Source organism: Nerophis ophidion, linkage group LG11, assembly GCF_033978795.1.
Source record: "Nerophis ophidion isolate RoL-2023_Sa linkage group LG11, RoL_Noph_v1.0, whole genome shotgun sequence".
Taxonomy (NCBI): Eukaryota; Metazoa; Chordata; class Actinopteri; order Syngnathiformes; family Syngnathidae; genus Nerophis; species Nerophis ophidion.
This window is the reverse complement of record NC_084621.1, coordinates 32,265,054-32,292,798: the sequence shown is the minus strand read 5'-3', so window position 1 is coordinate 32,292,798 and position 27,745 is coordinate 32,265,054. Positions and strand designations below refer to the sequence as shown.

General features: G+C 39.5%; 3 protein-coding genes across 5 annotated transcripts in view; 1 reads left to right on the top strand and 2 right to left on the bottom strand.

The window, feature by feature from the left end:
• The window catches only part of ptpn3 (protein tyrosine phosphatase non-receptor type 3), a 92,811-nt gene extending 92,207 nt beyond the window's left edge, over positions 1 to 604 (bottom strand). The window contains exon 1 of one of the 3 annotated variants that reach the window (XM_061915652.1): positions 434 to 604. The gene's annotated coding sequence lies outside the window, so the exon portion shown is untranslated. The remainder of the gene's footprint in view (positions 1 to 433) is intronic. The other 2 variants (XM_061915650.1, XM_061915649.1) reach the window with 2 other exon arrangements.
• On the top strand, positions 468 to 10,186 carry sgk2b (serum/glucocorticoid regulated kinase 2b). The gene is given in 9 exon segments (XM_061914760.1): positions 468 to 526; positions 586 to 646; positions 5,348 to 5,352; positions 7,649 to 7,705; positions 7,707 to 7,850; positions 7,988 to 7,994; positions 9,482 to 9,730; positions 9,791 to 9,880; positions 9,958 to 10,186. Coding segments are annotated over 9 exon segments (801 nt in total). The 3' UTR covers positions 10,087 to 10,186.
• Positions 9,918 to 26,290, bottom strand: LOC133561936 (putative transmembrane protein 244). The gene is made up of 6 exons (XM_061915648.1): positions 26,169 to 26,290; positions 13,362 to 13,447; positions 13,120 to 13,193; positions 12,928 to 13,053; positions 12,812 to 12,856; positions 9,918 to 10,805 (listed from the first exon to the last, which is right to left on the bottom strand). The coding sequence occupies exons 1-6, from the start codon at positions 26,199 to 26,201 to the stop codon at positions 10,711 to 10,713; spliced, it is 459 nt and encodes a 152-aa protein (XP_061771632.1). The 5' UTR covers positions 26,202 to 26,290; the 3' UTR covers positions 9,918 to 10,710.
• Between the last annotated feature and the right edge of the window lie 1,455 nt (positions 26,291 to 27,745).

Below are 27,745 nucleotides of genomic sequence, written 5' to 3'. Positions count from 1 at the left end.
AAAAACTAAGCTGATGGCTTGTTTTCCACAGTAAGCCTCTCACAGGCTTGGCCTCTAATCAAATTACTGTACAAATACAGTACATGTTCTTAAAAAAGGGGATAATCAGCATGTACATGCTAGCTCATTTTAGTGGTCAGCATTTACTTGTGATATGTTGACATTGACACACACATTGCAGATGAGGGACTAGTAAACAACTAGTGTACATAAACAAAGTCAAATTGGCCTTATTTGGAACGTGTCAACATAAACAACAGTGAACTCTCCGTACTTTGAGCCGAACAATAAGAAATCTGTTGACAGCCTCACGTTAAGTCAGCTACACCCTAAACACGAACATACGTCTTACTGCTAAACTTTCCCTCAAGCCTGGAGAAACTCGGCCCACAGAAACTTTTTTGTTGTTGTTTTAGAAAAGAGTGACATCTACCTCAGTCGTCCCACTTCAGAGACGACAGATACACATGAGTCTGGCCGCCGAGGACGCCATGGGACGGGCGACGGTGTCCGAGGAAAAATCCAGGTAGAAGAAGGTAAATATCCGGGACACTGCTCATCAAGCGCTGCCCTGATTGCGCGCAGCCCCGCCCCGCCCCTTCGTGCTGCGCGCTCCCAGGAAGTCACGTTCAGCGGGAGCGCGCACGTAAGAAATGAGAAACGGCGTATTCTATAATACAAGAACTAGGGGGAATATATTAATACATTAAATAAATATATTAAAAGAACACCACTGGGAGTGGTCATAGTGCAGAATGTTAATACCAAGTAAATATGCCAATACCAATGATTTTTACTCGACCACTGATTTTGTGATTTCAGAAAAAAGCAGGAAAAAAATATTAGGCAACTAAAAAAAATATGGGTCAAAAACGTATTGTCTTTAACAATAAATAAATAGAACAATATAAGACAACAATATGAACAAAATATGTTTTTAAATCCATTTTATTGCACACAGTTTGTTTGACAAGTGTCCAGAAACTTACTCCCTCAGTTCAGTATCCATCCATCCATTTTCCTACCGCTTTTCCCGTTCGGGGTCGCGGGGGGTACTGGAACCTATCTCAGCTGCTTTTGGGCGGAAGGCAGTGTACACCCTGGACAAGTCGCCACCTCATCACAGAACCAACACAGATAGACAGACAACATTCACACTCACATTCACACATTAGGGCCAATTTAGTGTTGCCAATCAGCTTATCTCCAGGTGCATGTGTTTGGAGGTGGGAGGAAGCCGGAGTACCCGGAGAGAACCCACGCATTCACGGGGAGAACATGCAAACTCCACACAGAAAGATCACGAGCCCAGGATCAAACCCAGGACTTTCGTGTTGTGAGGCAGATGCACTGACCCCTGTTTCACTGTGCCGCCTAGTTAACAATATAACAATACATAAACATAACAATATAAGATCCCATCTAGTTTTATCTAGATTTGTAGTTTTCCCTTTCCTCTTTCGTCAAGTGCTTGCTCGTGTGTGTTTAGTTGGTTCTCTCTATGATAATGATGAGGGGTGTAGACCTTCTCGACCACACGTGTAAACTCAAGGCCCGGTGGCCAGAAATGGCCCGACATGTCATTTAATGTGGCCTGCGAAAGCCTGGAAATAATATGGATACTTCATCTTTTTTACCAAACTTTTTCATTGTTTCCATTTTGACAGAAAAAAAAATGTAATACCTGAAATTTCATATGTTTTAAACTTTGATAGATATATACATACAAATATATTGGTGTGAATATTTGAGCACCTTGCCATTCGATTCCGATTCTTAGGGTGAGGATTTGATTCGAAATCGATACTCGATTTAACACGATTCTCAATTCAAACGTATTTTTGCAATGTATTATTTAGTATAGAAACAACACCTTAACAAAAAAACCTATAGGTTAAAAAACTTTTGGTTGCTGACGTATAACACATACGTGCACCAACTGAGCATTTTTTAAAATTAATTCAAAAAAAGAAATTGGAAAATAATTTTAAAAATCGGTAACCGAATGTGATCAAAAGTATTTTTAGCACCCCTAGTTATTACATACTGTATGATAGTTTGTAAAAATAACTATAGATACTTAAATATCTGCTTGTCACCTTGAATTACAATTTCGAAGCAAGTTATCCATCAATTTGTGTGTACAAAAATCAAATAACCAAATGCATAGACAATTATATAATGAGGTGATTATACTTTTATGTTTTTAAATTCACTGCTACAAGCGGCCCTCTGAGGGCAGCCATGACTGCGATGTGGCCCTCGATGAAAACAAGTTCGACACCCTTGATCTAGACCTAGTTCTACACCAGAAATCAGTTTTTCTGAATTGCCGTTAATAATTCAAATTGACTTGACTATATACAGTAAAATACCAATAAAGTATTATAGTACTGTGTATAGTATCAGAGATATTTGTAAAAATATTTAGAAAAATATATATCCCATATCACCAGTATTGAGCCAATACTGATATTATCTTTGATATTGATATCATTATTACCAAATATAGTACTAAAATATTACATCTAAGGCAAGACTTGGCAAGTTTGTTAATAGAGCACAATTTATAAGAAAATTCAAAATGCTTTACAGAAAAACACAAGAAGGCCCTTCCATCCATCCATTTTCTACCGCTTGTCCTTTTCTTTTTTTTTTGCGGTAGCGGGGGGCCGCTGGAGCCTATCTCAGCTGCATTTGGGCGGTAGGCGGGGTACACCCTGGAGAAGTCGCCACCTCATCGCAGGGCCAACACAGATAGACAGACAACATTCACACACTAGGGCCAATTTAGTGTTGCCAATCAACCTATCAACAGGTGCATGTCTTCGGAGGTGGGAGGAAGCCAGAGTACCCGGAGGGAACCCACGCAGTCACGGGGAGAACATGCAAACTCCACGAGCCCGGTATTGAACCAAGGACTACTCAGGACCTTTGTATTGTGGGACAGATGCACTAACCCCTCTATCACCGTGCTGCCAACACAAGAAGGCAAAAATAAAAATTAAATTATCATAAAAATAATCATAATTCAAGTTGAAATTGTAAAATATAATAATCATGAAAATAATCATGATTTAAATCAAAATAAAACAGTGTAGATGAAATACTTTTGGTTTGTTATATGAACAATTAAATAAAGATGTTTTCAGCTTGGATTTGAACATTGCGTTGAGGCCTGTCTCACTCAATTAAATCAAATTGTCTCTTTTAATTCAATTATAATAAATTAAATGGATAAATTAGAATTTTGATACATTTATTGTATTTTATTATAATTGTATTCAACAATAAATTATATTAAATAAACATCGATTGTATCAATTTGATACTGATATGATTTTAATTGATATATAAATCTATCTACCCACTCCCTAAGAAATACCACCACTATTATAATAATAATAAAAAAAGTGGATAATAATGCAATATTCATCGGTGGGAAGTAATGAGTTAACATGCGTAACAAACGTAAAATTACAGACGTGCACAGGTCAACATGTCCGAATGGGAGTAGGAACTTGAAGGAAGCAAATATTAATTAAACATACTTCTTTTTTATGTATCAGCAATTTACTGATAATTACCAAACATGTTCATTTATATGGAAGGAACTTTATTGCACAAGTACAACAAAATGTATTTTCCAACACAGACCCACAAACGTGAATTGTACAGAGAGAGAGAACACAAATACCGATGTGTCGCCACTTACGATACCCCATAAAAGGTAGGAAGAAAAAAAAAAGGATTAAAAATGTAGTAGAGTTGATAGGCAGTCAAGAAAATAATATATTGTACATAGGAGTGAAAACTGACAAGCAAACATTGTCTAATAAATAAATATAGAATATAATTTAATACTTTAGTTATACAAACAAGTGAAATGATAATACAACAATACATTAATAAAATATAAATACATCAGTAATATATGACAGACTAAATAAATACTGTATGATAAATACATACATTTAATTTGCCTAAGTAAAATAAATAGTGCAATACATTTTCATAACATGGTCACTACTACTTTGTCTTGTTATATTCTTATTTTACTGTTATAATTTTATTCCCATTGTTGCTTTTTATTTTTTATTCTTATTGTAATATTTCTCTCTTTTGTTTCCATTTAAACCCCCATTATTTACTTTTTACTTTTTTTAAATTGATCTCAACTCTGTACACTGCTGCTGGAATTTTAATTTTCCTGAAGGAACTCTCCTGAAGGAATCAATAAAGTACTATCTATCTATCTATCTATCTATCTATCCATCTATCTATCTATCTATCTATCTATCTATCTATCTATCTATCTATCTATCTATCTATCTATCTATCTATCTATCTATCTATCTATCTATCTATCTATCTATCTATCTATCTATCCATCTATCTATCTATCTATCTATCTATCTATCTATCTATCTATCTATCTATCTATCTATCTATCTATCTATCTATCTATCTATCTATCTATCTATCTATCCATCTATCGAAAGCGGTGATTCTCAAACTGCGGTATGTCAAAGAATCACTTGTTTAAAGTACCGTGTTTTATTTTCCTATATTCAAACACAATGTTACTGTTCAAACTGTGTAATGTTACAGTGGCCAAAAATATAAAATATACTTATTAAATAAAACATGGGCCTTGTTTTTAATGGATGGTTAGGCCTACTACACTGCTGTATGTTATTTCGGTCAATATGGTCATACTTAGAGAGCCACATTTTTTCTGAGATGGTCCTTAGCAAAAAAAAATGTTTGAGAACCACTGTTTTATGGAGTCCACACCTGGTTTGCTGTCGCCATCTAAAGACGAATTGCGGGACTACAGCTGTCAACAGTTGCTTTGCCCTGCCCTGAAGCATCAATAAGAGTGAAATGTTGGGTTGTATATAACAGCGTCAAAATGCAATGGGTGTGTGACTAAAACAAGGAGACGTTAAGTAAAGATAGGCCTCAGCAGGGACATTTGAGGTCAAAGGTCGCCCGCTGCAATCAACATGCTCTCCTTATTTTTCGAGGAATGTTACTCCTGCTGATCAATTGTGGGAGATGCGTTCAATGTCACATGCCTGTTGCGAGTTTTAAATGCTTTAGTGCTGACGTCGCCAGGCCGACCGCGTAGATGCAGACGAAAGGGAGTGTCTGTGTATCGTTTTTCTGTACCAGCAACCAACATGACCCATATCACCTCTGCCGTGACCTACAATTTCAGGCACGCACACTTTTTGCTTCAGCATCACTCACCACTCACACCAATATCCTTTTTTTTATCTGCCACTGTGTAACCTTGGCATGTTTGCATATGCACATTGTGTGTACACTTTCTGTGCAACAGATGGGGTAAAGAGAACTGTCAATAATGAGAGCGACTGTATTCCTCTGAAGATGCTGTCACTCACTGTGCCAAAGCTAACATATTGTAATGTATTGTAGCAACTCTTTCTATTTCCACTCCATCAAATGATGTCGTAAATCTGTGATTATGCAATGAGTTCATAAAACAAGGAGATTGAATCGCTGCATGGTGTGTTTAAAGCATTGAGCAATATTGGCCCTCGCTTGGTGAATAATCACGATTCGGCCTCTGGCAGTGCAGACAGGTCCAGTGGACTTTCAAACATGCGACGGCCACATGAGACACGACCGGTAATACATGGTTATTGCTCTTAGCTGCCATGATGTACAGCAATAGAAATATTTAGATTGGTTTGGACATCTTATCCAAGATGCATTGACAAAATCCACTTTTCTTTTTCTTCAAGCTGTTGACCAGTTTTCTGAGGTGGGGAAATACACAATGACGAAACAAGCACTAATAACTGAGAAACATTGTTTTAAAAGGGAAACAAGCTAAACCGGTGTGGGTGCTGTCAGCGGCCATGATACTGAGCAGCGTGCTCTGATGGGTTTGGTCTCCTCAGTATTGCTATATAGAGTCCATTCAGCCATTTTTATGCTTGAAAATGCTTAATTTGTAGAATATGCTTTAAAACATCTTCAATGTGGTGAAGCCACAAAATTTGAAGCACGATGTGACAAGGGATGACTCTAATTCTTATTTTGTGACGAAAGTAGCCATAAATTAGAAATCAAGCAATATGTTGTCTAAATGACAGGACGACTCTCTTGTTTTTCAGGACCACCTTCTTAAACACATGTCAAACATGGTCTGTATGAGAGTACATCTCTGTTGTTTTTAAAGACCAATGCATAAACACTAATAAACAATTTTTTTAATATGACAGGACTCAGCTGTTTTTAAAGACATAGTGCTAAAACACCAGTTAAAGATTGTGTGTTATATAAAGGATACCTGTATATTGTTTTAGCACAATTTCAGAGTGCTCCTGACATACAGGATATTTGACTTGTGTCTTTTTTATAGATTTTTCAAGACAGCAAAGTGGTCCTGTCATTTAGAGGATCTTTGACTATGTTGGCACCGACAAACGTAATATAGGTCTTTAAAAACAGCATATGCAGTAGGTCTTTAAAGAAAGTAGCTTTGTGTGTTTGTTGTGTAATGTTTATTTTTTGCACCGTTAATGAAGTTAGTGTCTCGTGCAGGGGTATCCAAAGCGTGGTCTGGGGGCCATCTGCCACCCGCTGCACATTTTAAAAATGCTATTACAAAAAAAACATAAAAAGTGAACTACAAGGGCAAACAGGTGCAATGTAGCAAGAAAATGTTACAATATTGACACTAATAACACACAGCTGCCAAGCAGGCAGTTTTTTACTTTAAATTGTCATTGCTCTTAAAATAATAAAAACTTATTATCGACGTATAGATCTGAATTTAATCTAGAGATTTAAGCATTGAAAGTAAAAATAATATACCTATATTGATATATGACTTATGTAAACACTTTTGTGGCCTTTTGGATCCCCAAGACCTGTAGTTTTTTTTTTCATTGTTCAAAAAATAGTTATGAATTAAAAGCAATGTTTTTATGACTTATGTTCCTATTCAAAGCTCCAATCAAAATTTCGTCTTTGAACCATGTTACGACCTGGTCCACGATGATCTTATTACTAAAAATGTGTGACTCACATGGTTGCCGACTTGTCGGCAACAAGGTAATTTATATAAAAAAAATATTCTGTTTATGTTGACCTGTGTTAACGTTATTATGGCTAAGCAGCATGAAACAACAACATAACCACTGTTTAGTTCAGCAGCATTAAAACATGCTGATTGTTCTTGTTCTGTGCAAAAACAGTTGCAAAATGAAAGCATGGTTGTCAACCACAGCAACTAACAAAACACGTTTTTATATTATTAACCATCTAAAAGGAAAAAAATGGACATGTACAAAAGTCATTGTAGTTAAGACATACAACCACATTAGTAAAGAAGTGTTGTTGGATAAGATTATAAAATATCATCAAAACAGGAGGAAAACTAGAAACATATTTTATTATCACCATTCTACGTATGTCTCTGGACAAAGTTATAGGGAACTGTGCTAGTGTGGTTATGTCAACGTCTGTTAGCCAGTCTGAGGGACGTCAACACTGATTTCACCGTGCGTGTTCACATGTAGTAGATTGACACAGATCAGGTGGTATATTTTTTACTTTGTGTGGTAAATTTGGGCAAACCAAACTTTTGTTGTCGCTATTTGTCTTTCAGAGACCTGAAACCAGAGAACATTTTGCTGGACAGCAAGGGTCATGTGAAGCTGACTAACTTGTAAATGAGGTGTGGTCGTAGGTGGGATCATGAATACCTTCTGTGGGACTCCCGAGTATCTGGCTCCAGAAGTCCTGAAAAGTCTCACGTACGGTCCAGCGGTGGATTGGTGGAGACTCGGCAGTGTGCTTTTTGAAATGCTGTACTGACTAGTGAGTCAGTACAACATGGTACACTTCTCTTAAAGTAAAAGTCCCAACGATTGTCACACACACTGGTTGTGGTGCAATTTGTCCTCTGTATTTGACCCATCCCCATGTTCACCCCCTGGAAGGTCAGGGGAGCAGTGAGCAGCAACGTGCACCACGCTTGGAAATAATTTGTTGATTTAACCCCCAAATCCAACCCTTAAAGGGAACATTATCACAATTTCTGAAGGGTTAAAACCAATAAAAATCAGTTACCAGTGGTTTATTTTATTTTTCGAAGTTTTTCTCAAAATTTTACCCATCACGCAATATCCCAAAGAACGGCTTCAAAGTGCCTGATTTTCACCATCAGTATATCCACCCGTCAATAATCCTGTGACGTCACAGCGTGAAACCACCAGAAACAAACATGGCGGATAGCACAGAAAGGTATAGCGATGGTAGCCTGGATTCACTCATATTTCAGCGGCGTAAGCGATTCAACAGATTACGCATGTATTGAAATGGATGGTTGGAGTGTGGAAGCAGGTAGCGAAAGCGAAATTGAAGAACAAACTGAAGCTATTGAGCCATATCGCTTTGAACCGTATACAAGCGAAACCGACGAAAACGACACGACAGACAGCGACACGGGAGGAAGCAAGGACGAATTCGGCGATCGCCTTCTAACCAACGATTGGTATGTGTTTGTTTGGCATTAAAGGAAACAAACTAACAACTATGAACTAGGTTTACATTCTTTGTAATTTGTTTGCTTTGGTTTTCTGCGCATTTTTGTGGGTTTATCTGGTGTTGAAAACTGGGCTCTAGGTGATATCCGGAATATACGATTATCGGGTTGACTTTATTTTCCATTGTCTCTTATCGCATTAGACACAAAATACTACATTACACAAGACTACCCGAATGTACTCGAATGATTGAAAAACAAAAGTGCTTGCCGTACGTACTCCCGAGGTCCGTCGTCCCTGAATAGCTCACGCAGTCCGGTCGAGTCAGTGGTGGTCTATTTTCCAATATTGCAAATTTCTTAGACTTTATCATTGGAAATGCATCTGCTTTGAGTGTCGCAGGATATCCACACATTCTTGCCATCTTTGTCGTAGCGTAGCTGTCGTCGGTGTGCGGAACAAACGAGGGACCATTTCGTCGGGTTTCCCCACACCCTCGTATTTTGAACAAATTTCGTCCAATTTCTTGCCACTTTCGCATCTTTTGGCCACTGATGCAACTTCAATCCTACTCTGTTTCTGTTGTTACACCCTCCGACAACACACCGACGAGGCATGATGTCTCCAAAGTACGGGAAAACAGTCGAAAAAACGGAAAATAACAGCTGATTTGACTTGGTGCGTGTAATGAGATTGAGAAAATGGCGGATCGTTTCACATTGTGACGTCACGGGTCAAAGGTCATCGCTCTGACAAGCTATCAATTGAAAGGCGTTTAAATCGCCAAATTCACCCTTTTAGAGTTCGGAAATCGGTTAAAAAAACCTTTGGTCTTTTTTCTGCAACATCAAGGTATACATTGACGCTTACACAGGTCTGGTGATAATGTTCCCCTTTAATGCTGAGTGCCAAGCAGGGAGGCAATGGGTCCTTTTATTTAGTCTTTGGTATGACTCGGTTTGAACTCACGACCTCCCAGTCTCAGAGCGGACACTCTAACCACAAGGCCACTGAGCAGGTCACCTCAGTGTCATATTTTTGACAAACTTTGCTCCCTCAGCCACAGCAAAGCTGAGATGTTTGAGAAGATCCTCCATGCGCCTCTTCATTTGCGTAGCAGAGTTTCTCAGGCGGCCTGCTGGATGTTAGAAGGCTTACTGGAGAGTAATGTATCAAAACGCTTAGGATAGAGGCAGGACATTGTAAGAAAACAGTCTGGAACAGTACGCATGATTTTGTAATAACTGGGATTCGTCAAACAGGTAGAGCTGAAGGAGCATCCATTATTCGTATCCATCACCTGGGATGAGCTCCTAGCAAGAAAGGTCAGACCCCCATTCATTCCCAACGTGGTACGACGTGCTTCCACCACGACAAGAAGAGTGTTTGTTTATTTACTTTATTGAACGTTTCTCTCTTTGCAGACAAGTCCTTTTTCATTGACCCCGAGTTCAAGCTAAAGCCTCTGCCTGCCTCCATGATTGACAGGTGCCAAGAGTACTGGGCTGGCCAAGTTTTTGCATGGTTCCTGTACATGAATTCAACTGAGTGCGCATAGTTTCATAAATATACTGTGCTTGTAAAAAAAATAAGTATTTTTCTATACCATAAATCAAATGATCACATTGTGTGTGGCACTTTTAGGAATAAAATATTATGAAAACATCCAATGTGTATTCTTTATTTAAAATATACAAGTATTGCAACATTCCCAGCTTTTACGGGTACATTAACAGATACTATATGATCATGTCCCTGTGGTGTTGACATACACAGCGGTGCAAAAAAAAGGGTCCTATAACCAATGAAGCCACTTATTCCATCCATCCATCCATTTTCTTCCGCTTATCCGAGGTCGGGTCGCGGGGGCAGCAGCCTAAGCAGAGAAGCCCAGACTTCCCTCTCCCCAGCCACTTCATCCATCTCCTGCCGGGAGATCCCGGGGCGTTCCCAGGCCAGCCAGGAGACATAGTTTTCCCAATGTGTCCTGGGTTTTCCCCGTGGCCTCTTACCGGTCGGACGTGCCCTAAACCTCCCTAGGGAGGCGTTCGGGTGGCATCCTGACCAGATGCCCAAACCACCTCATCTGGCTCCTCTCAATGTGAAGGAGCGGTGGCTTTACTTCGAGCTCCTCCCGGATGACGGATTTTCTCACCCTATCACTATGGTAGAGCCCCGCCACTTAATAGATGGTAAAAGCAACGTAGCTTTTTTCATCTGGGCAGGTGAAGTAAGCGATCAGCTGGCCATTGCAGATCATCAGAAACAAGCCGCTACCTGCGAAAACAACAACGATAATGTGCTGCATCCTACTGTACAGTTTACGCAGCAGATTTATTTTCTCTACTTTTATTTTTTTATGGTAACTTGAACAACCCATAGCATCCAGATGACCAAAAATGAAGTTCTATATATATATCGTTTGAGCTCCTGAAAATTAATCTGACAGTAATTTCCCATAAAACCAATGAGTTTCGGAGTAATGCGTGGATAACTAACTTTACTTGGAACACCCCATTTCCATCCACAAGACTCTATATGTCACCCCCTCATGGTGTGATGTCATCTACAGAACTGGAGCCCATTTCTCCACCTAGACAGTGTGGATAAAGTAATGTAAAACTGTTATTCTCATTACTTTATTGTTTTAATTTACCCATTTTCCTGCTCTTCCATCTCTGGATGCTCTTTAAGCATTTCCTCAAGCATTTTGAGAAAAACATCAGTAGAAGAGGACGCAAAAAAGAGTACTAGGGGTTTGCCTTCTTTTCTATTTGTGTACTTTATTCTGCAAGTTCTGACTCAATCTTTCTGTGGGGTCAAGTAAAAGCCAGGTACCGCTGTACGAATACAAATGTATGGTTTATAGCAGTGGTCCCAAATTACTTATGTAATATCATACTAAGATAAACTCCCCTTTATGCAGATTTAGTAGAAACCCTTTTCTTGTTTCCCGCTGCTTAATTTTCTAACACCGTAACCACAGACAATGATGGAGGAGGCTCAATCAAGTGGGATAGTGTATAAGATACCCAGAAGAAAAAAAAACATATGGATGTAATTCCAGTCCAGGGCCAATCTGCAGACTAATGGTTTAGAGTATGTGGGCTTTTTTTATTGGCATGTCTATTATTTATTGTTGTTTGCTTTTTAACCAATTGCTTGGTTTCACATATAGTTGCTCTCACCCGGGACCCCATTTTGACAATTCCTAGCGCCAACCCTGATGCAGTATTGGTGCATGCAAAAACAGTAGCAGGCGGCTGTGGCTTGCAGGCCGGATCTAATACTAAACAAATATAATCCCGGATGCCAAAGATAATTCATTCGCGGACCGGATCTGGCCCGCTGCCTTTGACTTTGACACATAAGTCCTAGATATTTTATCAGATTGCTTATAAACTTTACCCAGACAGATAGGACATTAAGGAGGATGCTAAATTTTGAAGCGTTTAGGTTTTCATTATAAGACATGGGCGAAGCATGGCGACAAAGATCCCCCTTCTCTATGGTGTTGAAAAGTCACAACTTTATTGTAGAGCATGGGTCTCGTCTCAAATTCAAATTCAACTAGTTGGCTTGCAAAATAAAAAAAAATCAAGATTGTATGGTAAAACAAAATGTCTGCTTAGTCACCAGAGTTTTACTGTAACATGTAAGGTGTTTTTTTTACACCCAATTACAGTAAATTGAAAAACTGTACTAGTGTTGTTTGATGTTAAAGTTTTGGTGACGGAGTTGCCAGTTTCTTACAGTAAAATTTATGAGCATTTTTTGATAGTGCAATACTGTAAATTGAAATCACTGTTACTTTCCCGGTATAATTTTGGCAACAGAGCTGTTGTTTTCTTAAGAGAAAAATCCACTGTTATGTTTTTACAGTGCATTATAATACATTGAAAAATAGTGCCACTCTTATTTTTGCTGCAAAATTCTGATTAATGAGCTGCTACTTTTTTACTGTATAATCTACGTTCCCTGTCTCAGTGCATTACAGTAATTGGAAAAATGGTACCACAAATGATTTTATAGTAAATTTCTGGCGACAACGTTGCCAGGGTTTTACAATAAAATGTAATGACTTTTTTACAGTGTAGCCTTGGGGAGATGACATCAATGATTGTGCAGCTTGAAGAGGTCGGTATGAACATGTAATAAATTTGGTAGCTGCTCTTCGGCGCCCTCCACCCCCGAAAAAATTACACAACGCGCCAAATTTGGCCCAAAGGCCCCCATTTTGGGCATCCCTGTTATAGAGACTAAATATAAAAGGAGATGCTTACCTAAGGCCAACCACCACTGCCATGCCAGTGGAAACTCCAGCATTACTGCAAGATACAGTAAAGACCTGAGTGTAGGTGTGCTAGTGTTAGCCAGGAAGTTTTCTTACTGTACTTACCAAGGCTCGTAATGAAGACATGCAGGATAGTGACTGTGGCGGCATAGTCCCACACTCGCCTCTTCACCACAGCGGCAAACAGAAGGCCGCTACTGAAGTACGTGAGCTCCAAAGACAGGAGGTTCACTTATACACAAGAAGGACACATCAGAAATGTTTGGGGTTATGTGCTGTTCGAAAAAGTGGGCTCACCCAAATATTTAGATGTGGAGTCCTCAAGTGTGGTTCTAAAGTCAAATGGTATCAAGCCATCAAAGTGATCCAACCTTTGTGAGGAGAGTCAGGAATGTGAAATTAATCAAGTCTCTTTTAGACACACTTCTTTTATTTTGATCTGACATCAAGTACAAGCGTTAGTACAGTAAAATACAAACGCCAAATCATTAGAATTATTATTCAGACAAATATTTGTGTTGTTCATGCACAACTCATACCTGAAGACACCAAAGCAAATGCTTCCTATCATGTAGAAGAGAGAGTAGAAGATGAGCAAACACAGCAGCAGGTTGGACAATACAGTCTATAGGAGATGGAGAAATTACCAAAAATCAACATTCATCATTATCCTGAAATGTGTCATTTAGTAGCAACCTGAATGTGTTGTTCTTTATAGAGTACGATATGTAAAATTATTCACACTAGTTCTCAGGATAAGAACATCAGCGGATAAGCCTCACAAAAAAAAAAATACTGTAAAAAAAAAGTTTTAAAATTATGTCAGCCTCAAATATGGCATTTAACTCTTTTTTGTCAAAAAATAAATAAATGAATTAAAAAATGTGTAGGCTCCAGAGACCCCCCGCGACACCGAAAGGGACAAGCAGTAGAAAGATAGTACATTTTTTTGGTCAAAATAGAAATAAATTAATTTAAATAATATATAGGGTCCAAAGCCCTCCAGCGACACCGAAAGGGACAAGCGGTAGAAAATGGATAGATAGATAGATGGATATATATATATGTATATATATATATATATATATATATATATATGTATATATATATATGTGTATATATATATATATATATATATATATATATATATATATATATATATGCATACAGTATATAAAACATATACTATACATATATAAAATGTGTTCACAATATTATATATATATATACATATATATGTGTATATATAAACATATGTGTGTTGGATCCGCTTTGGACTGGACTCTCGCGACTGTGTTGGATCCATTATGGATTGATCTTTCACAGTATCATGTTCTCATAGTCATCATTGTCACCGACGTCCCACTGGGTCATTATTGTCACCGATGTCCCACTGGGTGTGAGTTTTCCTTGCCCTTATGTGGGCCTACCGAGGATGTCGTAGTGGTTTGTGCAGCCCTTTGAGACACTAGTGATTTAGGGCTATATAAGTAAACATTGATTGATTGATTGATATATATATACACACATATATATATATATATATATATATATATATATATATATATATATACACACACACATATATATATATATATACACATATATATATATATATATATATATATATATATATATATATATATATATATATACATATATATATATGAATCAGTGACGTGCGGTGAGGTTCATGGCTGGTGAGGCACTGACTTCATCACAGTCAGATTTATAAACATATGAACCCTATAGAGTATCTTATTCACCATTTGATTGGCAGCAGTTAACGGGTTATGTTTAAAAGCTCATACCAGTATTCTTCTCTGCTTGGCACTCAGCATCAAGCGTTGGAATTGGGGGTTAAATCACCAAAAATGATTCCCGGCCGCTGCTGCTCACTGCTCCCCTCACCTCCCAGGGGGTGAAGAAGGGGATGGGTCAAATGCAGAGGACAAATTTCACCACACCTAGTGTGTGTGTGACAATATTTGGTACTTTAACTTAAGGTAGCAGGTACTTTAGCTAGTATAGTATAGTATAGCTAACATTAACAATATTAAATAATCACATGTATGTACAAAATAACAAACACGACAGTACACAGTGTTGTCACTATGACAGGTGTAACACAGTGTTGCCACTATGACAGGAGTAACCGCGCTCCAGCGGCAGTGTTCATTCATTGTCTTTACTGTAGCATAAAAAATGCAGATGACCTTAAAACGCCACAATACTCAGTCACCATATTTAAGTACCCAAAATAAAGACTCGACATAAATATATATTAAATCAGATCAGAAACATTGGAGGAAACGGGATTAAAACACAATGCTAACCGCCCATGGAAAATACATGGGTACGGCTAGTAGCTACTATTAGCAAACATATTCACTTACCAACTCGGGTTAATATCTGAACATCAACACACTCTTTCATCGCAACTCGCCCCTGATGGTCGGCACCTATAAGTTTACAATTACTTGTAAAATGTTGGACGGTAGTTTTTACGATATGCAGGCAAACGACAACTTTAAAACATACCGGCTTCAGATGTCCCCAGGCCTAGCCGAGTAGTGTAAGAATAATCTCTGGGATCACTAGCGCCCTCTACCACCAGGAGGCCGGAAAACAGGTGCCTCGCATAGTGGGTCTTCACAGCAGTTTGATGATTGCCCAGCACAAGAAATTCGTTACCCACATACAGTTGTTGACAAAATACACTGTACATTATATACCTCAGCTAACTAAACTATGGAAATGTATAATATAATTTATATAGCAATAGGGTCTCACTGCACAGCAGACAGCAGTTAGCCGAGTCATTGCGCAATCCACGGGAGGCTCAGCTGGCTGTGACTCACCGCAAGTAATTCTCAGTATTTGAACGGCAAATGTGAAAATTAAGCGATTTTGAATAAAAAATCATTTAAAACTGGTGAAGTTAATGGAAAATAACTTTATATATAATCACTGGATACATATAACGATATAATTATTATTTTTTTCTTTTTTTATATATATATATATATATATATATATATATATATTCCAGTGACGTGCAGTCAGGGGAGGCCCCACCTCACCTGCCATCATGGAAAAAAAAAATGCAAAAAGAAAAAAAAAAAAATTATATTGTTATATGTATCCAGTGATTATATATAAAGTTATTTTCCATTAACTTCACCAGTTTTAAATGATTTTTTATTCAAAATCGCTTAATTTTCACATTTGCCATTCAAATACTGAGAATTATTTGCGGTGAGTCACAGCCAGCTGAGCCTCCCGTGGATTGCGCAATGACTCAGCTAACTGCTTTCTGCTGTGCAGGAGACCCTATTGCTATATAAATTCTATTATACATTTCCATTGTTTAGTTAGCTGAGGTATATATATATATTCATATATATATATATATATATATATATATATATATATATACATATATATATATATATATATATATATATATTCATATATATATATATATATTCATATATATATATATATATTCATATATATATATACATATATATATATATATATATATATATATATATATATATATATATATATATATATATATATATATATATATATATATATATATATATATATATATATATATATAGTCGCAATAAAAAGTTTACATACTTGTAAAGAACATAATGTCATGGCTGTCTTTAGTTTCCAATACTGTCTACAACTCTTATTTGTTGTGATAGAGTGATTGGAGCACATACTTGTTCGTTTGTTTTTTTATGAATTTATTATGGGTCTACTGAAAACGTGACCAAATCTGCTGTTTCAAAAGTATACATATTGTCAGGCTCGCCCCTGACTGTTTGTGTTTTAGTTTTTCTTCTGTGTGTGTGTAGTATTTCCTGTCTTTAGTTCCTGTCAGCACTCTTATTTTGGTTCAGTTTCCTGTTTGTCTCCCTGAGTTCTGTGTCCCCTCAGCTGTGGCTGATTGGCACCTGGCCATACCTGGTGTCAATCAGGTATGGCCCTCCAATCAGCCCACTCCTATTAGACATCTTTTCTCCTCCAGTCTGTGCTGGATTATTGTATTGTCGCTCCTGAGCCCACTCTTACTAGACATCTTTTCTCCTCCAGTCTGTGCTGGATTATTGTATCGTCGCTCCTGTCGTGTCGTGTCGTGTCGTGTCTTTACAGTGTAGTGGTAAGCTATATTTCGGTAGCTGTTTGTAGCTTACTGTTTTTTGTTCCCTGCTTCCAGTTTGTTTTCATACTACAAGTAACGACTTCTGTTTCCTGCTCGTTATCTTCTAGCTCCCATGCTAGCTCTTTTTGTTTGTTATCAGCCTCGTGCGCGCCTTTTGTTAGTACCCTTTTTGTTTGTTCTTGTCCTAGTATTTTAATTAAATCATGTTTCCTTACTCAATGCCTGCCTCCTTCTCTGCATCTTGGGGTTCGTCAACAACAAAATCTGACAGAATAAGCCAGCCAAATTCGAACCCCGCAGAGATGTCTATGGCGGAGAGGCTTAATTTAGCGCTAGAATTAATGACTAATTTCAAAAGAAGTTTGGACGCCTTTCAAGCCCTCGCCCTCCCACCCCTGTTGTCTGTGGGCCTATCTGGGGACGTCTTGGATCCGTCCCTTGAGGGGGGGGCTATCAGTAGCTGTGCAGCTGGGGAGGCAAAGCTACTTCTCGTCCCAGTGGGTCTGCAACAGACGGTGCCATCATGTCCTGCGGGCCGGCAGACCCCACCATCACCTCCGGTGGGTCTGAAACCTACGGCGCCATCACCTCTGGTGGGTCTGTAACCTACGGCGCCATCACCTCCGGTGGGTTTGCAACCTACAGCGCCATCACCTCCGGTGGGTCTGCAACCTACGGCGCCACTACGTACTCCGGTGGGCCAGCAGACGCCATCACGCACTCCGGTGGGCCAGCAGCAGGGGGGCGCCACAACCATCCTCTCCGGTGGTCCAGCAGGGGGCGCCACCACCATTCTCTCCGGTGGGCCAGCAGCAGGGTGCCACACCACCATCCTCTCCGGTGGGCCAGCAGCAGGGGGCGCCACCCCCATCCTCTCCGGTGGGCCAGCAGCAGGGGGCACCACCACCATCCTCTCCGGTGGGCCAGCAGCAGGGGGCGCCACCACCATCCTGTCCGGTGGACCAGCAGGGGTCCCCACCACCATCCTCTCCGGTGGGTCAGCAAGGGTTGCCACCACCATCCTCTCCAGTGGACCAGCAGGGGTCGCCACCACCATCCTCTCCGGTGGGCCAACAGCAGGGGGCGCCACCACCATCCTCTCTGGTGGACCAGCAGGGGTCACCACCACCATCCTGTCTGGTGGGCCAGCGGGGTCGCCACCACCATCCTGTCCGGTGGGCCAGCAGGGGTTGCCACCCCCATCCTGTCCAGTGGGCCAGCTGGGATAGCCACCACTATCCTGTCTGGTGGGCCAGCACAGGGCGCCACCATACTCTTGTCGGCCACAGATGTGGTCATTTCATGGGCGACCGCCTCATCAATTGCAGCGGCGTTCTACTCGCCGTCGCCACCTGACTCTTCCCCGCTGGTTGCGGGGACACTTGGCCTGGCGGCCCACCTCCTTGTTCTCCCTCCACCCTCCTGTGACTTTCAACTGTTTTTTTTTGGGGGGGGGGGGGGTTTGAAAACGTCTGGAATCCGTTATGGAAAAGGGGGGGGCTACTGTCAGGCTTGCCCCTGACAGTTTGTTCGTGTTTTAGTTTTTCCTCTGTGTGTGTGTAGTATTTCCTGTCTTTAGTTCCTGTCAGCACTCTTATTTTGGTTCAGTTTCCTGTTTGTCTCCCTGAGTGCTGTGTCCCCTCAGCTGCGGCTGATTGGTACCTGGTCACAACTGGTGTCAATCAGCCCGCTCCTATTTAGACCTGTTTCCTCCTCCCATCTGTGCTGGATTATTGTATTGTCGCTCCTATCGTGTCGTGTTGTGTCTTTGTAGCGTAGCGGTAAGCTATATTTCGGTAGCAGTTTGTAGCTTACTGTTTTTTGTTCCCTGCTTCCAGTTTGTTTTCATACTACAAGTAACAACTTCTGTTGCCTGCTCGTTATCTTCTAGCTCCCATGCTAGCTCTTTTAGTTTGTTATCCCCTCGTGCGCGTCTTTTGTTAGTGCCCTTTTTGTTTGCTCTTGTCGTAGTATTTTATTTAAATCATGTTTTCTTACTCAATGCTGCCTCCTTCTCTGCATCAACAACAAAATCTGACACATTCAGCAATGTTAATATTTGGTTACATGTTCCTTGGCAAGTTTCACAGCAATAAGGCGCTTTTGGTAGCCACCCACAAGCTTCTGGTTGAACTGTTGACCACTCCTCTTGACAGTTCAGCTAAATTTAATGGTTTTCTGACATGGACTTGTTTCTTTGGCATTGTCCACACGCTTAAGTCAGGACTTTGGGAAGGCCATTCTAAAACCTTAATTCTAGCCTGATTTATCAATTTCTTTACCACATTTGATGTGTGTTTGGGGTTGGGACACCCAACTGCGCCCAAGACCCAACCTCTGGCCTGATGATTTTCGGTTATCCTGAAGAAGTTGGAGGTAATCCTCCTTTTTCATTGTCCCATTTAAAGCACCCGTTCCATTGGCAGCAAAACAGGCCCAGAGCTTAATACTACCACCACTATGCTTGACGATAGGGTGGTGTTCCTGGGATTAAAGGCTTCACCTTTTCTCCTCCAAACATATTGCTGGGTATTGTGGCCAATCAATTTTTGTTTCAATTGACGTCTCATGGACAAAGATAAAACCTTCTGGAGGAAAGTTCTGTGGTTAGATGAAACAAAAATGTAGCTGTTTGGCCACAATACCCAGCAATATGTTTGGAGGAGAAAAGGTGAGGCTTTTTATCCCAGGAACACCCTTTCTACCATCAAGCATGGTGGTGGTAGTATTATGCTCTGGACCTGTTTTGCTGGCAATGGAACCTGTGGACAATGCTGAAGAAACAAGTCCATCAAGTCAAGTCAAGTCAAGTCAGTTTTTTTTGTCAATTTCTTTACGTACATGTAAAGACATACAAAGGAATCAAAATTTTATTTCGCACTCTCCCATGCTTATACAAAAAGAAAACACAAACAGTAAAGTGCGGCATAAATATGTCTACCTACTAAAATGACAATAATATATAGTTCCTGTTATTTTTAAATAAGATATGACTGTAAACAATGGGTGTTTCATCATCGTGTAAATATTTATGATATAGCAGCAGATGTGTGCAATTTTGCATAGTCATTTTTCTGTGGGTCATGGGGTTAAGAGATCAGGTTGTTCCAGGGAGAGGGATTTCAAAGTCCTGAGGGGGTGGGGGGCGGAGGCTTCTGTATCTTCTTCCAGAGGGCAGGAGGCTGAACAGGTTGTGTGCAGGGTGGCTTGCGTCACTCACAATTGTGAGTGCTTTGCGGGTGAGGCGGGTGGTGTATAAGTCCTGAAGAGATGGGAGTGGTGCACCAATGATTTTCCCAGCTGTTTTCACGATGCGCTGCAGGTCTCTTCTGTTGTATTGAGTGTAGCTCTCGTCCCACACAGTGATGCAGCTACAAAGGATGCTTCTAATGGTGCCTCTGTAAAAAGTGGTCAGGATGGGTGGTGGACCACTTGCCCGCTTTAGTTTTCGCAGGAAGTAGAGGTGCTGTTCGGCCTTCTTCACCAGTGATTCGGTGTTGGTAGTCCATGACAGGTCCTCACTGATGTGCACCCCCAGGAATTTGGTGCTCCTTACTCTCTCCAACTGCAGCACCATCGATGGTCAGTGGCAGGTGTTGAGTGTGGCCTCTCTGGAAATTGACAACAATCTCTTTTGTCTTGCTGACATTCAGCAAGATGTTGTTGTCCCTGCACCACGTGGTCAGAAGGCCCGCCTCTTTCCTGTAGTGAGTCTCGTCGCCCTTGGTGACGACACCCACCAGAGTTGTGTCGTCCGCAAACTTGACAAGGTGGTTGGAGCTGTAGGTTGGTGTGCAGTCATATGTCAGTAGAGTGAAGAGCAGAGGACTGAGCACACAGCCTTGTGGGGCCCCTGTGCTCAGGGTGATGGTGCTTGAGGTGTTGTTACCAACACGTACTGCTTGTGGCCTCTCACTGAGGAAGTCGAGAAGCCAGTTGCAGAGTGAGGGGCTGAGGCCCAGTTTGCCAAGTTTGCAGATGAGTTGTTGTGGTATTATGGTATTGAATGCTGAACTCAAATCTATGAACAGCATTCTCACATATGAGTTTTTCTGATCCAGGTGGGTGAGGGCTGGGTGGAGGGCAGCGCAGATTGCATCCTCTGTAGATCGTCTGGCTCAGTATGGAAACTGGAAGGGGTCCAAGGTGGGGGGGAGTACGGATTTGATATGTGACATGACCAACCGTTCAAAGCTTTTCATGATGATGAGTGTCAGTGCCACATGACGGTAGTCGTTAAAACTTGACGGGGATGATGTCTTTGGCACAGGTAAACAATGGTTTGCTTCAGGGAGGTGTTAAAGATGTCTGTAAAGACTTCCTTCAGCTCCTCCGCGCAGTCTTTCAGCACACCACCGTGGATGTTGTCTGGGCCTGCTGCTTTCCGGGTGTTGACGGTAGAGAGTGTTCTCTTTGCGCTGGCAGCAGACAGGCACAGGGTCTGATCGTGTAGAGGGGGTGTAGTTTTCTGTGAGCGAGTGTTGTTTTGTGCATCGAAACATGCAAAGAAGCGGTTCAGGTTGTTGAGCAGAGAGGTGTCACTGTCGCAGCTCTGTGGCACGGGCTTGTGGTCCGTGTTGGCCTGAATGCCCTGCCATAGGCTCGGTGCATCTCTGCTGTCCTTAAAGTGGGAGGTTATCTTCTATGTGTGGTCCTGTTTTACTTTTCTGATGCTTTGGGACAGGTTGGCTCACGCTGTTCTCATGTCAGAAAACCAACAAATTTAGCTGAACTGCACCAATTTTGTCAAGAGGAGTGGTCAAAAATTCAACCAGAAGCTTGCAAGAAGCTTGTGGATGGCTACCAAAAGCGCCTTAGTGCAGTGAAATTTGCTAAGGGACATGTAACCAAATATTAACATTGCTGAATGTACAAACCCCATTTCCATATAGTTTGGAAATTGTGTTAGATGTAAATATAAATGGAATACAATGATTTGCAAATCCTTTTCAACCCATATTCAATTGAATGCACTACAGAGACAAGATATTTGATGTTCAAACTCATAAACTTTATTTTTTTTTTGCAAATAATAATTAACTTAGAATTTCATGGCTGCAACACGTGCCAAAGTAGTTGGGAAAGGGCATGTTCACCACTGTGTTACATCACCTTTTCTTTTAACAATACTCAATAAACATTTGGGAACTGAGGAAACTAATCTGATTGTTGAAGCTTTGAAAGCGGAATTCTTTCCCATTTTTGTTTTATGTAGAGCTTCAGTCGTTCAACAGTCCGGGGTCTCCGCTGTCGTATTTTACGCTTCATAATGCGCCACACATTTTCGATGGGAGACAGGTCTGGACTGCAAGCAAGCCAGTCTAGTACCCCCACTCTTTTATTACTAAGCCACGCTGTTATAACACGTAGTTTGGCATTTTTTTGCTGAAATAAGCAGGAGCATCCATGTTAACGTTGCTTGGACGGCAACATATGTTGCTCCAAAACTTGTATTTACCTTTCAGCATTAATGGTGCCTTCACAGATGTGTAAGTTACCCATTCCTTGGCCACTAATACACCCCCATACCATCACACATGCTGGCTTTTCATCTTTGCGCCTAGAACAATCCAGATGGTTCTTTTCCTCTTTGATCCGGAGGACACAACGTCCACAGTTTCCCCCCAAAAATTGAAATGTGGACTCGTCAGACCACAGAAGACTTTTCCACTTTGCATCAGTCCATCTTAGATGAGCTTAGGCCACGCGAAGTTGGCGGCGTTTCTGGGTGTTGTTGATAAATGGCTTTTGCTTTGCATAGTAGAGCTTTAACTTGCACTTACAGATGTAGCAACAAACTGTATTTAGTGACAGTGGTTTTCTTAAGTGTTCCTGAGCCCATGTGGTGATATCCTTTAGAGATTGATGTCGTTTTTTTATACAGTGCCATCTGAGGGATCGAAGGTCACGGTCATTCAATGTTGGTTTTCGGCCATGCTGCTTACGTGGAGTGATTTCTCCAGATTCTCTGAACCTTTTGTTGATATTATGGACCGTAGATGTTTAAATCCCTAAATTTCTTGCATTTGCACTTTGAGAAACGTTGTTCTTAAACTGTTTGACTATTTGCTCATGCAGTTGTGGACAAAGGGGTGTACCTAGCCCCATCCTTTCTTGTGAAAGACTAAGCATTTTTGGGGAAGCTGTTTTTATACCCAATCATAGCACCTACCTGTTCCCAAATAGCCTGCACACCTGTGGGATGTTCCAAATAAGTGTTTGATGAGCATTCCTCAACTTTATCAGTATTTATTGCCACCTTTCCCAACTTCTTTGTCACGTGTTGCTGGCATCAAATTCTAAAGTTTATGATTATTTGCAAAATAAAAAATGTTTATCAGTTTGAACATCAAATATGTTGTCTCTGTAGCATATTCAACTGAATATGGGTTGAAAATGATTTGCAAATCATTGTATTCCGTTTATATTTACATCCAACACAATTTCCCAACTCATATGCAAACAGGTTTTGTATACTTTTGACCCAGTAGATTTGGTCACAATTTCAGTAGACCCATAATAAATTCATAAAAGAACCAAACTTAATGAATGTTTCTTGTGACCAACAAGTATGTGCTCCAAACACTCTATCACAAAAAAATAAGAGTTGTAGAAATTATTGGAAACTCAAGACAGCCATAACATCATGTTTTTTACAAGTGTATGACAACTTTTGATCGCTACTGTGTATATATATATATATATATATATATATATATATATATATATATATATATATATATATATATATATATATATATATATATATATATATGTCTCCCACCTCGTCCAAAAATTGTGTTTTTTTAAAAATATGCTTAAGTGCCCTCTTTTATAACCAAAACATGCCCTCTTTAGAGCCAAATGGCATGCTAAAGGGACCTTTAGGGGCCAATCTGTGTACTAAAGTGCCCTCTTTGGAGCAAAATGTTGTGCTAAAGTGCCTTCTTAAAAGCCAAAATAGGCTAAAGTTTCCTCTTGGGAAGCAAAATTCACTAATGTAATAATGGATTAGATTTATATAGCACTGTTCTAGACACTCATTGTTTCTCTTTGGACGTAAAAAAAAAGTGTGCAAAAGTGCCCTTCTTGTTGGCAAAACACAGTACAAGTGCCCTCTTGGGTGGAAACCCCCTTAACTGCTGCTGTTGGATGAACAATGTTGATTTCAAAGAAGGCATGTCGGCTTCGCAAAGTGTGTCCATTGGAAGAGACATCCCTATTGACCAGAACAAGGTCACTGACATAAACAGACAGATGAGCAAAAGTAAGACTTTGGCTATAAATTCATGACAATAGAGCAGCAAATGATTCCATTTTTTATTACTGTTGTTTCTTTTGAGATAAAATTCTAATTTGTAAATTGTTCCCAGTGCTTTTTATCCCAGAGCCCACCTGAGTGAAGAAAACACATTAAACTCCTCAAGACCCTTAGACCAACAACTAATTGGACACATTAATTTTGACTTTTATGTTGGGTTATTTTTTTAATCTATATCGATGTCACAAAACCAGTGTGGATTACCGTATTTCCTTGAATTGCCGCCGGGGCGCTAATTAATTTAAAACCTCTTCTCACTCCTGTGCCTACCAAAGGCATGCGGTAAAAGTAAGCATGCGCTAATTATTTTAAAACCTCTTCTCACTCCGGCACTTACCAAAGACATGCAGTAAAAATTTGAGTGTGATGTAAGCTTGGACCTTAAATCCTACTGAATAGCTCTTAATCTTCTTCCCTTTATGCGATTTCAAATTACCGGTATTGAAATCAGCCTCCTCCATTTTGAAAATGATGACAGGGGAAGTGTCACTCGTGACGTCACGAGTTTGACCAGGCGGTAATACTAAGCATGCTCTAATTATTTTGCGAAGCGAGTTTGACCCGGCAGTAATTCAAGGCAGGCGCATACTATATGCCCTGCGGCAATTCAAGGAAATACGGTATCTGGTGCTTGTATTGTGTTAACGCCCTATGGAATACAGAAAATGCCATCTCCCCCATTGAAAAATTATTTTTAATTGAAATCTTTTTTCATCAAAACATCAATAGAGACACACATTTATCATTTCAGAAGCAGAGCACCTCTATGCAAAAATAAAAAAATGTGTGTAGTTTTGCTGCATGCTTTGTATGGGAAAACGTTGCGCCATCTGATGGATGAACACATAAGCGATCAATGTGGGATCTAAGCCAAGGATGTTGTTGTGGCTTGTACAGCCCTTTGAGACACTTTTAATTAAGGACTATATAGATAATCTTTGATTGATTGATTGATTGATTGACTGATTGATTGATTGATTGATTAAAAGTGCAGCAGTCCAATTTAAAAAGTTACAAAAACTATTAAATTATTTTATGTTAAAAACAAGTTTAAGGGTGAAAATGATATTCACACCAGGTTTTCAATAGCACATGTTTTTGTCCTAAGGTCTAGCATTGCGATTTTATATTAAAGGAAGAGGGATGACAATTCTAAAATGTTTTTCAAAATACACATCTTCAGGAAAATTCTACCTATATTTTTCATCACAACCGGCAAACAATGGGCCATATATATACATACATATATATATATATATATATATATATATATATATATATATATATATATACATACATAATGTACATACATACATACATATATCCATCCATCCATTTTTTACCGCTTATTCCCTTTGGGGTCGCGGGGGGGGGGGCGCTGGTGCCTATCTCAGCTACAATCGGGCGGAAGGCGGTGTACACCCTGGACAAGTCGCCACCTCATCACAGGGCCAACACAGATAGAACACATACATACACGCATATATATATATATATATATGTATATATATATATATATATATATATATATATATATATATATATATATATATATATACATATATATATATATATATGTATATATATATTTATATATATATATATATATATATATAAACATAAGGTAATATATCATATATCTATGACATTTATGATATTTTATGTGACGCCTCTCAGTATAAATCAGTGGTTTTCTCTGCAAACGAGAGAGTGCAGGTGTACCTAATGTAGTGTCCAGCATATGCACCAGCAAACCTGTCACATGCAGTTGAGATGACGTCACTGTGCGCGGATGAAGAGACACATGTAGTACTCTGACATCATTACTTGTTGTCGTCTTACCTTCGAGTCGACCGCTTTGCTTTTGAAAGCCATCTCATTGTTTCTTCATGTCACCAAATAAAGCGTGTGGCTGCGAACTGTGCAGAGCGGTTAATCTGCACCTTCGTCGTGTGTCCTCATCCTCACAAACAAGACTGTCACTTACAGCCATCTAGCGGCCAACACAGGACACTACAACTCAGAATGATAAAACGTCAACTTGCCCCAAAACTGCTGCAAAAATATTATACATGGTCATAAATGTGTATATGTTCTATTACACATTTGTAGCTGATGAAACTTGAATATTTTGCTCACTTTTCTCACATTTAACTCACTTTTCTCACATGTACCCTCATCTTATTTAAATAGTTTATCTCAGCTGCAGTTGGGTGGAAGGCGGTGTACACCTTGGACAAGTCGCCACCTCATCGCAGTTAAATATAAATTTGAAATCTAAATGTTTTTCCAAGTGAGGAGCTAAATATTTAGAAATATTAAAAATATATTATTATTATTTTCTAAACATTTAGCTTTACACTTGGCACTCATATAATGTCTATTAAACATTTGTATTTATATTTAACATTTAGATTTAACATGTAGATTCAACATTTATATTTATATGCCATTATACACCATTTAATATATACCATAAATTTGAAGAAAATTAGCTTAATGTGAAAAAAGTGAGCTAAGTATTAAACATTGAAAAGTGTGATTTAATTTTTACATTTGTCACATGAAAATATTACTTTAGCCTAAAACAAACCCTTAAAGTGTGAATTATGTTTTGGGGGAATTTAAGATTTCAATGAATATTCAATATACCTATGTTTTTAAAATAATAATACTAATTTCCATAAATTACATTTCATGTTTATTTTCCTATCATTATTTGTAGATCCTAAGATGGATCAGTAATATTAACAATGGATTAGATTTATAGAGGGATTTTCGAGACACTCAAAGCGCTTCACAGGGAGAACTGAGAAGCCATCATTCATTCGCTCAAACGTTCACACACCGGTGATCAGCAGAAACTTAGATTTTTAAGCTTTATGTTTTCAACTTTTGAAAACAAAAAGTCACACTCAAACTCCTCAGGAAAAAAACCTGTCCGGGTGGATACGGGTAAGACTTTAGTCTGTGTAAGTAGTGCTCTCAAAATAGATTCTGAGCGAGTCCTGAATTTCACTCACAAACTTTGTTATTGGGTTCAAAGAATTTGGCCTGAACTCTCCACAATTTTCCCCAACTTCTTTTTTTCTTTTTCTTTCAATGCCCTCCTGTGCCGGTGCGGCTGTACTAAACACTAAATATAAAACATTAAATATATCCAAACATTTATAAGAAAGTCAAATACAAATAGAGAGCAGGATAAATATCACACACTTCACTTTTGTAAAGTAAATCTGTCCAGCAGATATTAACATTAATCTACATCAACAATATGAGTTGCCTGAGCAGCTGGACAAGACAAATTTCTTTATTGATTTTTTAGATTATTATTATTATTTAACATGGGACGTCCAGCGGGCCTGATTGTGGACGATGGTGGGCCGGCCCAGGCCCGTGGACCATAGTTTGGCCCCTAA